At 39.5% G+C, this 14638-nt stretch overlaps 1 protein-coding gene across 1 annotated transcript in view; it reads right to left on the reverse strand.

Moving 5' to 3' along the window:
- Window positions 1-443: 443 nt before the first annotated feature.
- NUFIP1 (nuclear FMR1 interacting protein 1) overlaps window positions 444-14638 on the reverse strand; it is a 38987-nt gene continuing 24792 nt past the window's right edge. The window contains exons 7-10 of the mRNA XM_019971229.2: window positions 12314-12507; window positions 5365-5481; window positions 2055-2287; window positions 444-740 (exon numbers count right to left, since the gene is read on the reverse strand). Coding sequence (XP_019826788.2) covers window positions 624-740; window positions 2055-2287; window positions 5365-5481; window positions 12314-12507 — 661 coding nt within the window. The 3' untranslated portion in view covers window positions 444-623. The remainder of the gene's footprint in view (window positions 741-2054; window positions 2288-5364; window positions 5482-12313; window positions 12508-14638) is intronic.

Below are 14638 nucleotides of genomic sequence, written 5' to 3' on the forward strand. Positions count from 1 at the left end.
CTGAACCATACCAAAAAGAAGCACTTCTACTGAACTGAACATAAACAGAAGCCATATCTGTACTATTTCAAATGATCAATACCTGAGCTGCCAATAGGTGAATGTCAACATGTCCTTTGAAATAAACAGCAGAAATTTAAATTTCAAGATGTTCTCATCGTATTAATTCATTCTGGTTTATTTTAAAATACCCTCCTTTTGCAGGGGTTAAAGAATGACTTTCCTCTCCCATTTATTAAAAACAAAATGACTGTATTTCTCTCCTCAACCTACAGTTCTCCTCAGCTTAATTTAAAAAATTTTTAAGTTTTTTTCCTTACCAGTAAACCAGCATCTTCAATTCTTATCTGGCCCAAGAGTAGACTTCCTTATACAACAGCAATAAATACAAAGTAGAATTCTGCCAGCAAATATTACATATGATCCCAACAATACAGACAGTCTTAAAAATCAATTAGCTATTTATTTATATAGCGTCAAAGACTTGAAAATCCTACACAATAGCCCATGAGGCTTACAATTTAATTACTAAATCCAGTTGAAAAAAGAAGACTTTTCACCCACAAACTTGAGTTTGTTACTATCCTACATGCTTCAGATGTGTGTGCTGAAACACCGGGTACCTATTCATCTTTAGTGTTCACAGTAGTAGTATTAAGTCCAAAAAAGTCTTTTTTGATGATGTACCGAACACACTGCAAAATCACATTTCTTTCATGTCGAATGTCCGGAGCTAACAGCTAAAAAATAATAAAGAAAAAGATTAGCTTTTAAATAAAATACATACAAGAAACAGCATCTAAGATATTCTGTGTGCCTTCTCTATATGAAGAACACGGAATAATAAAGATTTGTATTATATTTACTAATTATTTCACTAAAAAACAATGTAAGAATATCTCCTTTTAACCAAAACTATCGAGATTTAAACACTAGTATCCAAGGTCCTCTCCAGGAGTATCAAGAAAGTGATGGGAAAACTAGGTTTAGAAGCTTACAATTCTTTACATCTAAAAACTGTGTTAAACAGGATCCTCCCAAACCCAAATCTATAAACAGTATAGAAACTGGTATGAAGCTATAGTAAATACAGTAATAATGAAACTAGCAGTAAATAATCCCAACATTCCTGGTCTTTCAGGACTTCCCACTTTTGTGCTTACTGTAATTGAAAGAAAACTGAAAATCCCTGGTATCTAGAATACATAACCAAGGAATCACATGTGATTTGCCAAAAAGAATAATGTAACACTCATCTTATTTCTGCTGTCATTGTAGTTCAGAAACACCCACAGAGGAACTTTCAGTAAACAGATGATTTAATATACCACTTACAAGGAAAACATTTTAAAAATGCAGTTTCCTTTACATAGCACCAAAATTTACGAAATAGTACATTTCAGATCGATTTTATTAAGAAGCAACTGTGCCTGTATGCACCATGCGGGTCTGCAGTCACAGAGCCCTCGAGCTGTAGCACAGGCGCCTCCCTAACCAGGCAGAAACCCAACTCTGCGCAGAGCGTCACCAGGCAGTTTCACAACCCCACTAGAGATTCCAGGGTATCTCCATCACTCTTAGACATGAAAGGCTCAGATCTTTGAACAGCTTAATGTCCATTACCCAGAATCAAAAGAGGCACTATTTCTTTATAATTTAAAGAAAAATTGTAAGCTTTTGAGCACATCACACTGAGAATAAAGTCAACAAAACACAAAACAAACACACAATACCCTTTTTCTCCCTTTAGCCTGCACTGTATTTAGTTGTGCTTTCAATGAAAATTTGAAAAAAGGTCAGTACACTTCGATATACTTTACCAACTACCTAAGCCTGGGTTCCTTTATTTTAAGCAGTTTTGAAAACTGTAATTATTCCACATTTACTGAGTATCAGCTATATTCCAAAGGCAGTTTCAGAACTAAGATACATACATAATTCTTCAAGGAGCATATGTCTCTGGTAACCTTAAAACACACAGGGATGGACACACACACACACACACAAGCCCAGCAGCTCTATTCTCAGGACACGAGAACACAAAGACCACTTACCATTTCCAGGAGATATGGATGGTGTGTTCTTGGTTCAAATAATGTTCGATAGTTGAGATCATTCTTTTTCCTCTTAGGATTTGTGTTTTTAAAACTTCTCTTTTGGCTCTCACACTTGGCTTCTGAGGAATTTTTAACAGTTGCTTTAACATCTTGACTTGGTTTCTTAGGAGTATTGCTATGAAGAACCTGGTCTTCTGCCAGAATGTCTGCTTCAGTCCTGATGGGAGCTTCTACATGTGATGAAAAATAAACACAAAAATAACAAATTAAAAAACAGGTAAAACTTCCAAAAATAACCAATAAAAACACCCCCCACAATAATCTCCTTCCCCAGCCATAACAGTTACTTACTTAAAACTGAGCATGTACAGTGTATTACAAAATTTTTCAAATTGGGAACTATGACTGCCAATAACTGAGGAGATTACTGTGAAGAGCTATGGAAAATGATCCCTATGAAAGAAGTAATACCAGATGGAAACTTGGATCTACACATAGGAGTGAAGAGGGCCAGAGACAGTCGATATGTGGATAAATACAAACGACCTTTTTCATTTGAAAAAATTTTGTAAAGATAATTGACAACTGAAAGCAAAAATGCATAACAACAATGTCTGTGGGGCTTATCAGCATCTGCAGAACTAAAACCTGAGAGCACAGCACAAAGGGAGGGAAGAGGAAAACCTAAGCATACTGCTGTAAAATTCTTAAATTACAGGAACACCTCGTTTTACTGTGCTTTGATTTAATGGTCTTCAGAGACAAAGCATTTTGTACAAATTGAAGGTCTGTGGCAACACTGACCAAGTCTGTTAGCACCATTTCTCCAACACTGTTTGTTCGTGTCTCTGCATCATATTCTGATGATTTTTGCTCAATGTCTCAAACTTTCACTGTTATTATGTTATGGGCATGTGTAATCTCTGATCTTTGATACTACTATTATAACTGTTTGGGGTCACCATGAACCATGTCCATATAAGACAGTCAACTTATCAATGTTATGTTCTGCCTGCTCCCCCTACCTGCCATGCTCCTCTCTCTCTCTTCCTCCTCAGGCCTCCCTATTCCCTGAGACATCATACTGAAAATAGTACACGGTTAATAACCATACTAATGGTTGATAACCACAGGCTTCCTCAGTGGGTCAGCTGTAAAGAATCCGCCTGAAATGCAGGAGCTCCAGGAGACGTGGGTTCGATCCCTGGGTCAGGAGGATCCCCTTGAGTAGCAAATAGCAACCCACTCCAATTTTCTTGCCTGTGAGATCCTATGGAGAGAGAAGCCCAGCAGGCTATAGTCCATGGGGTCACAAAAGTAGGACATGACTTAGAGACTAAAACAAAAACAACAGAGATGCTATTTCATGGTTCAGAGAAGGCTCACTTTATTCCCTTGTTTCACTTATTGCAAAGTCCTGCTGTGTCAATAGCCTATCCCAATCTATAGCCCAGTAACACTGCAAGCTAGAAATCTGCTAGTGACCTGGATGGCTTAATAAAAGCAAATTCAAATTACATAAAATAATTCCTAAGGCTTAGGAATGTGAAGCAAGGACTTTTTCCTGAAGGCAAGACATTTTAGACAATCAGTCAAACTGAATTCATACAAAGTCAAAAGAATAGCTATGCACCACCTATTGCCACACAAAGAAAGATGTAACGGAAGGCAATACAGTTGGCTCCTTTAGACCTAAGCTTTACGTCAGCTTTGCCACATACTAGTTTTGCCAGTGTGTCCTCTTGAAGCTTCAGCGTCTATAAAATAAAGGGCTGAAAACTTGATCCCTTCCAGTTTCCTCTCTGCCTCCTCAAAGTGGCAGTCTCAAAATGAAGACATGAGTATAAAACTATTAAATATCTTATCTTAGGAATGAGAGAGGAAAGCATTTGTATGGCTTGTTTTTATGGGATTCAGTAATCTGGTAATAGTGTTCTTTGCTATCACCTGTCATAAATACACAAGATAAGCAGGAAACGTAATATGTGTTTAAAGAATAACTTCATCTTCATATCAGTGTACTAGAAACAAGAGTAAGGAACTAAATACTGTTTTTCTTAAAATTCAAAAAAAAAAAAAAAAGAAGAAGAGGCAACCATCTGTAAAGGACTCCTCTGATAAACCCAAAGCAGATTATATTTCAAAATTCAAGCAGCCTTTAACCAGTTAACATGGTAAAGCTTGGCCTTTCAAAAAGAGGGAAAAAAAACCCTGTATGTTATAGATACCCAGATCTAAACCTTAACTTTCATATTAAAGCCCAACTCTTTCTTCTTCAGCATTTTCCAACTACATAAACATTGATTTTCTCTAGCTTAGTCAACATTAAAAGTCCTGCCATCTTCATCCCATTACATTTAAACCTCCCTTTCATCCTACATTTTCACTTTGAAGACCCTCTATTCCTGTCTTCAGTAGAGCCCCTACTGTGATGACGCATGTGAGACACACACTCAGAATTCTCTCGTGGCTGGTGAAGCCCAGATGTAACAACCATGCAGAGCCAGGGTCAGAGGCGCGACAGGACACACGGTTATTCACTAAACAAATGCTGGGTTACTGGTGTGAACCTTGGCTCGAGTTGCCCATACTGCCAAGCCTACTCGTAGCCCTGTTAGGAGGCCCTAGAAGAGATGCCAGACGTTGAGTTGGTTTATCACCATTGCTTTTTTTGGGGGGAGGGGGAGTTTGTCATCACCTTTTAAGGTTAAAACATGTATCCTGAATAACATTAACTTCTCAGAAACACTATCAAAAGGATTCCATGTCTCCCAACCTTTAAAATACACAGGCTGATGCAACACAAGCACATACGATTCCCGTGTTCTCCGAAGGAGACAGCTTAGGTACATGTGCTCTATAAGGAGCGATGCCCCATATACAGGTAAGGAATTTTACCATCCTCTTTGTCATAAAGGACCCCTCTCCAGCTTCAAAAGGTGTGAAACGTGTTAAGACAAGGGTTCTTGAGAGTGGGAAGGAGTATTAACTTCCTTTGCTTTATCTTTTAGAATTTTCTCTGATTTCACTAGTGGATATCTCTTCCCCTTCCTCTTCTTTCATTATGTTATTTTTGCCCCTTTCTCCTAGAGGAGCAACACAGTTCTCCATCTCTCCCACGTCCCTTCATCCCATGTTAACTTCGGAATCAAATGAGAAAGGAATTTGAGGCTCAACTTAAGAATGTGCATGACACATCTCGTCCTCAGATACATACACGTGAAAGGATGCTACTGATGCACAGTGTACATCAGAGGCAACAGTGGAGCGATCCACACCCACTGTTACCACCCGGAGCCAGGCTCACCTTCCGGCTCACTCTCTGACCCCGAGAGGCCGCCGTAGCTGCTCATCAGGGAGCACAGCGCTGGGGTCACTTCCTTGGGTATGACAGCACTCTGCGGTTTCTCCTCTTTGTCAGACTCTGAAACAGGAAGCACTGAGAATGAAACTGTACATCAAAAATATCTACCAGCATAAAAATGAAAGCTGACAGCCCCCCACCCCCTCATGTTAGTGAAAAGAAAGCACTTTCTGATCATGTCCTCAATCTTCCTGAAAACGAAACCCAGGAGACTTGAAAATTTTCCCCTTGGTTTAAATCTTCACAGTCAGAGAAGCTATCTGCCCCAAAGAGAAAACAGAGGGGCAAATGGAAGCTATATGCAACTCAAGTCTCTTACCATGCTTCACTGGTTATGGAACTTGAGTCTTCTCTAAATGAATTATACAGTCTTTGTTATTATTTTATTTCATGATATTAATTCATTTTATTACAGTACCAGGAAAGCCATAAATGTATTTTTAACATCACTGGACTAGGATCATAGACTCTGAAAATTAGATTTGGAGTAAATAAAATATAAATGGCCACTCTTTTCAAGACTGGTTTAGAGGGTACAAGTAGTATTTCAACCTTTCTACAGTTAAAGGCATAAACATAACGCCTCACTGAATCTGCCCTAAATTTTTATTGTTGAGAACTTCTAAGAACTTAAGTAAACAAGCCAAGCACGAGAATTTAGCGAGTACTAAGAGCCTGCCAAAGGTGAAGTGTTTGATCAGAGCCCAGCAAGTTTAGTTGTAGCCCCAGGACACCACCTATTGCGTTTATTTTTGGCACCTCTGAAAGTGTATTACATTTATTCTGAACAAGTCAGTAGTGCCTGACGGAAGAATGAAGACAATAACTTGCTTGTGTAATGAACCAGCTCAACCCCACAACCAAGAGAAAATGTTTCAAGACAGTACTGAACATTCACCAAGTCGGTCCAAGGGAAACCGAAGCACGCCCGCAGGAAAAAGGAAGTGAGCATGGAACGACCACCTTCCGGTCGATTAAGTGAGAGCCCCTCTCCACCAATCCACACTGCCCAGCACCCACTCCAAAAACTGCTCCTCGTCAATTCCGAGCTAACTTCTTATCTTTTCTCCTGAATTAATAAAGGGGAATTGAAAATATGCAGTTTTATTTATAAATGACTAGTGGATAAAACAGAATCTGCAACAATATTAGTGTGGAGACTGTTCATCTCATTGTTTAAACGATGATATGCCAAAATGTAGAAGCACCAAAAAGTACAATACAGATGACTAAATAATGCTCTTTAGAAGCATGAGCTCATTTAACGCTTTTGAAGTATCACCTTCATTATTAATTACAGGTGATAATACCAAAATTCAAGAGAATCTGAACTGGATGATCCCTCAGGTAACAGAACAATACAACAGCCAGGTCAAATTTAAATCCTGGCTACCTGACTCTAAATCCCAAGTATTAACTAGTGGGCTAGAATATCTCCTACAGATATATAAAGTCCTCTGAAAATTAAGTCATCCTACCAAACTCTCTCTACGGTCAAGAATAATGCCAAGAAATGTCTTTCAGCTACAGCCCATTTCTCTGTTCCCTTTCACAGCAAAACCCCAACTATTTATATAATTCACCAGGGAAGTCGCTTGGGCCTGAAATTTCCTACAACTATCTGACCCTCTAGAATCTACTTCAATCTGTCTTTCAGGCTCACCACACCAGTGAACTTTTTCTTCCAAGGTCACCGGATTCTTCTGTGTTGCCACGTCTAAAGGTCAGTTGCTGGTGTTCATCTTACTTAACCTAGTGACAACATCTGATAGTGCGACCGACCCTTGAACAACGCAGGCTTGAAGCTCACAGGTCCACTTACACACAGCTATTTTTCAATACGAAATACTACTGAAACCAACCTGCAATTAGCTGAATCCATGGATTCAGGGCTGTGGATGCAGAAGAACCACATTACACGAAAGGCAAACTACAGGTTAGACCCGAGTTTTCAAGCACGTGGGGGGCTGGCGCTCCTAACCCCTGAAATTGTTCAAGGTCAACGGGAGACCTTCATGTGACTTCCAGAACCCTTTCACTTGGCTCTCCTTTCCCAGAATTTAGTCTCCCTACTAAATTCTCTTCATTGACCAACTTCAAAATTCTTGAGTTGTCCCTGGGTCCAATCCTCAGCAAGCTTTCCCTCTGTGCCTCTTTCTCCTCTTATGATTTCACTTTATCTCAAATCTTAAAGTACTATTTGGAGGCCAATAAATCACAACTGTATACCTTCAGTTTTCCCCTAAAGCCCAGAATAAACTAACTGTTCAACATCTCTACTTAGATATCAAACAGGCATCTCAAAGGTTAGCATGCCCCAAAACAAAACAAAAAACACTTGATTTCTCCTGCAAACATGCCTACCAGTTGGCCTCCATCTCAGTAAATGCCAGCTTTTTTCAATGGTTACAGCAAAACCTAGCAATCACCCTGACTCTTCACTTTCTCACATACCATATCCAATCCAGCAACAAATACTGTCAGCTCTGTTTTGAACATATATCCAGAATCACACAAATTACTTCACTCCTACAACCGCAATCCAAGTCAACATTTCTTACCCAGACAGTTCTAGCATCCTACTAAAAGAACAGCCTGATATGATCTGCCCACCTCTGCAGTCCATTCGCCACTTTAACACATCACATCACCTCTCTGCTCAACCTCAGAGTAAAGTCCCAAGTCCTTTCCTGCCTTAGACAAGACCCTATTTGAGCTGATCCTTCACCACCTTCTTCCTGCCTTACTCCACTCCAACCCTGTTGTTCCCCAAGTACACAAAGCATGCTCTCCCCATGGGGTGTTTGCAATTGTTGCTTTCTCTGCTTGGAAAACTCTCAAGTCTCAGCTCCTAATTTCACTCAGAATTCTTAGTATCCCCTTATCAGAGATGCCTTCGCTAATTATACTAAATAGCACACTGCTTTCTCCAGCTGCCATTCTCAGTCCTTTCCCTTGGCGTTACTCGTCCTCATGAAGGATATCAACCGATATCAACCCATATTTATTTACTGTAGCTTCCCCAAAAAGAACATAAGGTACAGGAGAGAAGGGGTTTGGCTTTGTTCAGTATACTATATCCTCCAAGCCTAGAACAGTACATAAATGCTCAACAAATATTTGAAGAACAAACTGTTGCATGAATGAGTTAAATAAGGACAAGTTCAAAACGGGTAACTAGAACAGAATGACAGAACTGTGCCAAGGTGGGGCCAAAACAGAAACCTGGCTTCATCTGCATTCAGAGACTATTTCTTTTTTTCAATAAAATGATTCTATTTTTCTTAAAAAAATCACATATATGTATCTAAGAAAAATACTGAGGGATACAAAATGTGAGCAGTGGCTGTCTCCATAAGTTAAGGAAGTATATTGCTTTTTATCTGATGCTTTTCCTTTTTTCCCCCCATTTTTTGCATCATTTTTATAATTAGAAAATGAATTATAAAGAAAACACAGGAAAATGAAACCTGGAGGCAAGTATTTCCCCCCAATTCAAGAAGTGGACTGCACAGCTTTAATTGGCCTACATATCAACCCTTCTTCCTGCCTTCCTTTTTCTCTAGACTTTATATTTTAAATCCATTTTAGATTTACACAGGCGTTGCAAAGCTAGTGCCAAGATTTTCCATAAACCCTAGCTTCCCCTAATATTAACATCTTACATAACCACAGTGCATTTACCACAGCTAACAAATGAACGCTGGGATAGTACTACCACCTGAACCACAGACTGTGCTGTAATTTCACCCGTTTTTCCACTACTGTCCTTTTTCTGTTCTAGGAGTCAATCCACCATAGCACATCACGTTCAGTCTCCGGACTCCTTGATCTGTGTCCTCTTCCAATCCGTGACAATTCTTCAGTATTTCCTTGTCTTTCACGAACTTGACTGTTTTTAAAGACTACTGGTCAATTACTGCAGAATATCCCGTAGGTGGGTCTGATGTTTTCTGATGATTAGACCGAGGTTATGGATTCTAGGTAGTGTCCTTCTCGTCATGTATCAGGGGGTACACATCAACCCGACTTATTACCGGTGACGTCAGCCGTGACCACTTGGGGGTCCCCACCATAAAGTTACTCTTCTTCTCTTTTCTTACTCTATTTCTAGAAACAAGTCACTAAGTCCAGCCCACATTCAAGGGGAAGGAAATGAGGCTCTATCTCTTGGAATAAGGAATAGCAAAGAATTTTAGACAGATGTTAAAACCACAGCCTGGGTGGCTGGTGTACTCAGCACTAGGAGTGCCCTACAGCTCACTATTGCTAACTGCCTTCCTAAGGGCAAGAGCTAGGAGCTCACACAAATGAACAGCTGTTTTCCCATTTCATTACCTTCAGTTATGTTCTGGGGACACACCACATGTGACTCTGGCTCATGCGAAACGAAGCTTCTCTAAACAAGGGAAAACTGATAACTGGAGAGTTGAGACACTGAGAACGCTTAGGGTATGTGAAACAAGGGCACACGTGGTTCCCTGGAGCTATACTTGGGAGTGGACAGTTGAAAGACCAGTGCTCGGAAACTTAGATTTGTAAAGCGTAAAAGTCCAGAAGAAATCCCAAGTAAAGGATAACAGGAGTTTAATGGAACCTTTCCTATAAAATCCAGCAACCATAATTTGATTGTTGGTATTCTGATTTCCTCAAGGAACATCACAAGTTTATAGCTTACTCTTAGGATTTTTGTATTCATGCCTTACATGTTCCTCTCTGACCTTCACAAAAATAAGGGTTTCACCATTAAGCCACAACAAAATGACTTGATATCTCTCACTCAACTGCTCCTAGGAACCTGACTGAATGCTTTCTATTATTAGGAGGAAAGGCATTTAACTACTGTCTCTCAGGTCTAAAGTGTCTCTCGAAGATCTAGATACAGGCTTAAATACAGGCACGTGTAAAACGGTCATCTTTCCGTTAATGCTTCACCAGACTAGCACACACTGAAACACTTCTTTAAAAAAATGGGAAAACAGAATTGCCCAACCAGAGCTAACAATACGAAGGCAAAGACTATTCAACATTAAAGAACCCTTCAAATGTTCATTTAGAAAGTTGCATAAAGCAAAGAATTATGTAATTTTCAAGTTAGTTAATGTTTATAACAGTAATCTTTGTATTTGTGTTTCAAGTATTTTAATGACGTGGAAGTTTCTATTTAGGCACAGACTGTATTTCATCATCAAGGTCACAAGCTGTAAGCCTGAATAACTATGTGGGCACTCTCCAACACTTTTTGAAGGAAAAAAAAAAATCAGTACCCAAGAGTAAACTGAGCCCTGGCCCCAAATGCCTTCTGCCTTTTCCTCGCTATCAGCAAGGATAAGAAGATGCTTTTTCTTTCACATCTCAACTCTCCTAGACCCATACAACACGGATTTGCTTTTGGGGGCCAGATTCAGACTTCACATTTGGAGGTAGTGCCGTGTACTAGGAGTAAGACCCCTAACTCTGACTCTGTCACTAACTAGCAGCGTGACGAAGGTACACGACTCTAAGTGCCTCGGTTCAAAAATGGAAGCAGCAACTGCATGTACGTGAAAGGTTGTTATGAAGCAAAGAGCTACTATACACAAAGCACTTAGAGCACAGTTAAGTACCTTACTTAATAAGTGTTGCTGCTGCTGCTGCTGCTGCTGCTGCTGCTAAGTTGCTTCAGTCATGTCCGACTCTGTGCAACACCATAGACAGCAGCCCACCGGGCTCTGCCATCCCTGGGATTCTCCAGGCAAGAACACTAGAGTGGGTTGCCATTTCCTTCTCCAATGCATGAAAGTGAAAAGTGAAAAATGAAAGTGAAGTCGCTCAGTCGTGTCCGACTCTTAGTGACCCCATGGACTGCAGCCTACGAGGCTCCTCTGTCCATGGGATTTTCCAGGCAAGAGTACTGGAGTGGGGTGCCATTGCCTTCTCCTTAGTTGGTGTTAAAACATTTATTATTACTATTCCTACTGAATTTTATCTTGTCATTCTTAGCCCAACATCTCTTTATGCCAAGATCTTTTTCCATCCTGATTTAGTCAGTGAAGCAGTTGCCACGTCCCCGCCCATTTCTTCCCATCATTTACGTTCAATAATCTGCTGTGTGATTATTGCAGAAGCCACCTTCCCCCAAGCTGAGCAGGGCCTGCTGGCAAAGCTACCACAATCACTCATCAGTCCACTCACTGGTAACACGCCTTTGCAGAAGAAGAAGCACTAGCAACTAGATAAAGCCTCACACCTTGTTACTAGAAGGAAAGATGGTAAAATATTTACACTGATGTTTTCATTTTTCAGAAAGAGAAATGAAGCCTTAGAGGCTGAATGATATCTTTCTGTGACAGCAACATTTCTGTCCTTTAATTTTTCAACTTGTAAGCAAGAGTAAACATATCTCCTAAATTCTAGAGGGAACTCAAGAATAAATAAAAAACATATAAATATATTCTATGCTGTGAGGAAGAACAGTATTATTTAATATACTGAATTAATGTTATTTACCCAAAGAGACCAAGTTCATGCTGAGCAGCATAAATACTGGCTTCCCTTGGAATTACTGCTTTCTAGGTGGGAAAATTCATCTAATGGTGTAAATCTGAATTCACAGCATCAATACATTCAAAATAATCTTAAGATATTTTCAAGATTATATGATACTATGCAAATTACACAATAAATATAATCTTTCTCCCACATTCTGCCTGCTTCATGCATTCATTTCCAAGATTCATAAAAAGTTTCTTAAAGTGAGGTTTTAAATAAGACACTCCTATTAGGAACAAAAGCATCATTCTACTTTTTTACATTTTTGCCATTAAACTTTCCATGCACAAGGATGTGAAGAATCAACTTCTGCATCATTGTCTATACTCTTAAAAACACGGTGTTTTCCTATTTAGCTTACCAGAATCAGTGTTTACCAAAACACCCAGGGGGTCTGAATTTGCCTCAAGTGGACTTTCAGGCTTCAAATCACCCAAGTGATGCCCTGACCCAGCAGCTGTTCTCTGCTCAGCATGGCCATTTTTCCATTTGTGATGTTTGCCAGGACTTTGGATTTTTGCCATCTGCGAATGTCTGGTCATCCCCTTCATCTTGCTGCAGTAAGAAAAATGAAATTCTTAATATAAAAGGCACTGACCTTTCAAGAAAAATTTGAAAAAGATCACTCAATACAAAAGAAACTTAGCTGTCAGATCAATCACTTGTCACGTACTACACTAAAGAGATCAGAAAAAATACACTCAATGGCTTCCAAAGGCAGAGCGTTAACTGAGCATACACAATACATCATACTTCATCAATTCCAAATTGCACGTTTCCTTCCCATAATTTAATCTCTCTAAATTGGGCTCTGTTGTACAATCAACAGCAAGTGAGTTTAATTGGCAGCGTTCTTTCACTCCTATTATACATAAGATAAAATGTTCCTCGGGGCTTCCCAGGTGGCCCTAGCAGTAAAGAACCCGCCTGCCAGTGCGGGTGTGGGTTCCAGCCCTGGGTCGGGAAGGTCCCCTGGAGGAGGGCACGGCAACCCACTCCAGTATTCTTGTCTGGAGAATCCCATGGACAGAGGAGCCCGGCAGGCTACAGTCCACAGGGCTGCAAAGAGCTGGAAAGACTGAAGCGACTTAGCACACAAAATATTCCTCAGACTTTACAAAGTGTGTAAACTCTTATCTACTTAATTTTAAGGAGCCTTGAAGTTTCTGACAATTTTATAAATATGCTACCTTGTTTCTTGTTTGAGCTTCATGATAACTCCTTGAAATAGATTAGACAGGTATTGGGGTGGCAAAAAGGTTCTGGTTTTTCCATAACATCTTACGGAAAAACCCAAACAAACATTTTGGCCAACTCATGTATTATTCTCTTCATGTTACAGGGGGATAAACTTAAAAGATCATAGACCAAGCACAATTTCACAGCTAGCTCAAATCAAGTGCCCTCTCAAACCACCTTAATTACTACACTTAAGAGGAAAACAAATAATTATGTGAGCACATGCTTATGTAAACTATGCACAGGAAAAAGAAAAAAGATCTTTTGAGAAAAGGTTCACTACATATACTCTCAATGGACAATAATACAAGGTAAGAAAATAATACTAAGGCATATAATAATAAACTTAAAGGTAGTGATGAAAAGAAAATCTTAAAAGCAACCAGAGATAAAAGGTATTTACACAGATGAACAAGGTAATGGTAACAGCAGATTTCTCTTGGAAACCATGCCACTAAGAAAACAGTGGGGCAACATCTTTAAAGTACTGCAAATATCAAAAACACCATTAACCTCGAACTGCATATCTAGCAAAATTATCTTTCAAATAAGAAGGTAAAATAAAGATCTCTTCAGACACATAAAGCTGAAAGAAGTCATCTTCAGCACGCCCTCATTATAAGAAATGTTAAAGGAAGTCTTTTAGGCAAAAGAAAAGTAGTATCAGATAGAAAGATGATCTACACTCAAGAATGAAGGCTACGAGAAATGGTTAACTACACAGGCACCCTAGCCATCAGCTAACCAACCCCTGGCTGTGACTCTGTCAAGATCAGCAGATATCCCCCAACTGACCCCAGATACGTGTGCTATTGAGACTAACATACGAGAGGAAAAAACAAAAAACAAGACACCTATTAAGAGCAAAAAGGCAAACCACAAGTTGCAAGACTGTATCTGCACCACCTATACTCTATACAAAAAATGACTTGTATCTAAGTAAGTAACGCCTACAAATCAAGAAAAGCAACTCTATTAAAAAACAGTCAAAGACTTGAACTGGCACTTCACAAGAGAATTATCAAAATGACCAATAAGCATATAAAAAGATGCCCAACATCATTAGTCATGAGGGAAATGGCATGACATGAGGAAAAGGTATAACGTGTAACAACACCCCATATTGAACAGTACACAGAGAAATTAGATGCAGAGTCAGTAGGCATATAAATCAGGACAACCATTTCAGAAAACTGCTTGTGTCTATCATAACTAAACACACAGTAAGCAAGTACTTACGTCCACAAAGCTTTACTCATAATAGCCCAAAGTGGAAACAACCCAAGTGTCCAATAGCAGAATGAGTATATTGGCATGGCCAAAAGTTTGTTCCGTTTTTTTTTCCGAACCATCTTACAGGAAAACCAGAATTAACTTTTTGGCCAACCCAGATATATTCTCACAACTGAGTTCTATACAGCAGAATGGATTAAGAATGGATTTACAG

The sequence above is a fragment of the Bos indicus genome, chromosome 12 (assembly GCF_029378745.1).
Source record: "Bos indicus isolate NIAB-ARS_2022 breed Sahiwal x Tharparkar chromosome 12, NIAB-ARS_B.indTharparkar_mat_pri_1.0, whole genome shotgun sequence".
In the NCBI taxonomy this organism is placed as follows: domain Eukaryota; kingdom Metazoa; phylum Chordata; class Mammalia; order Artiodactyla; family Bovidae; genus Bos; species Bos indicus.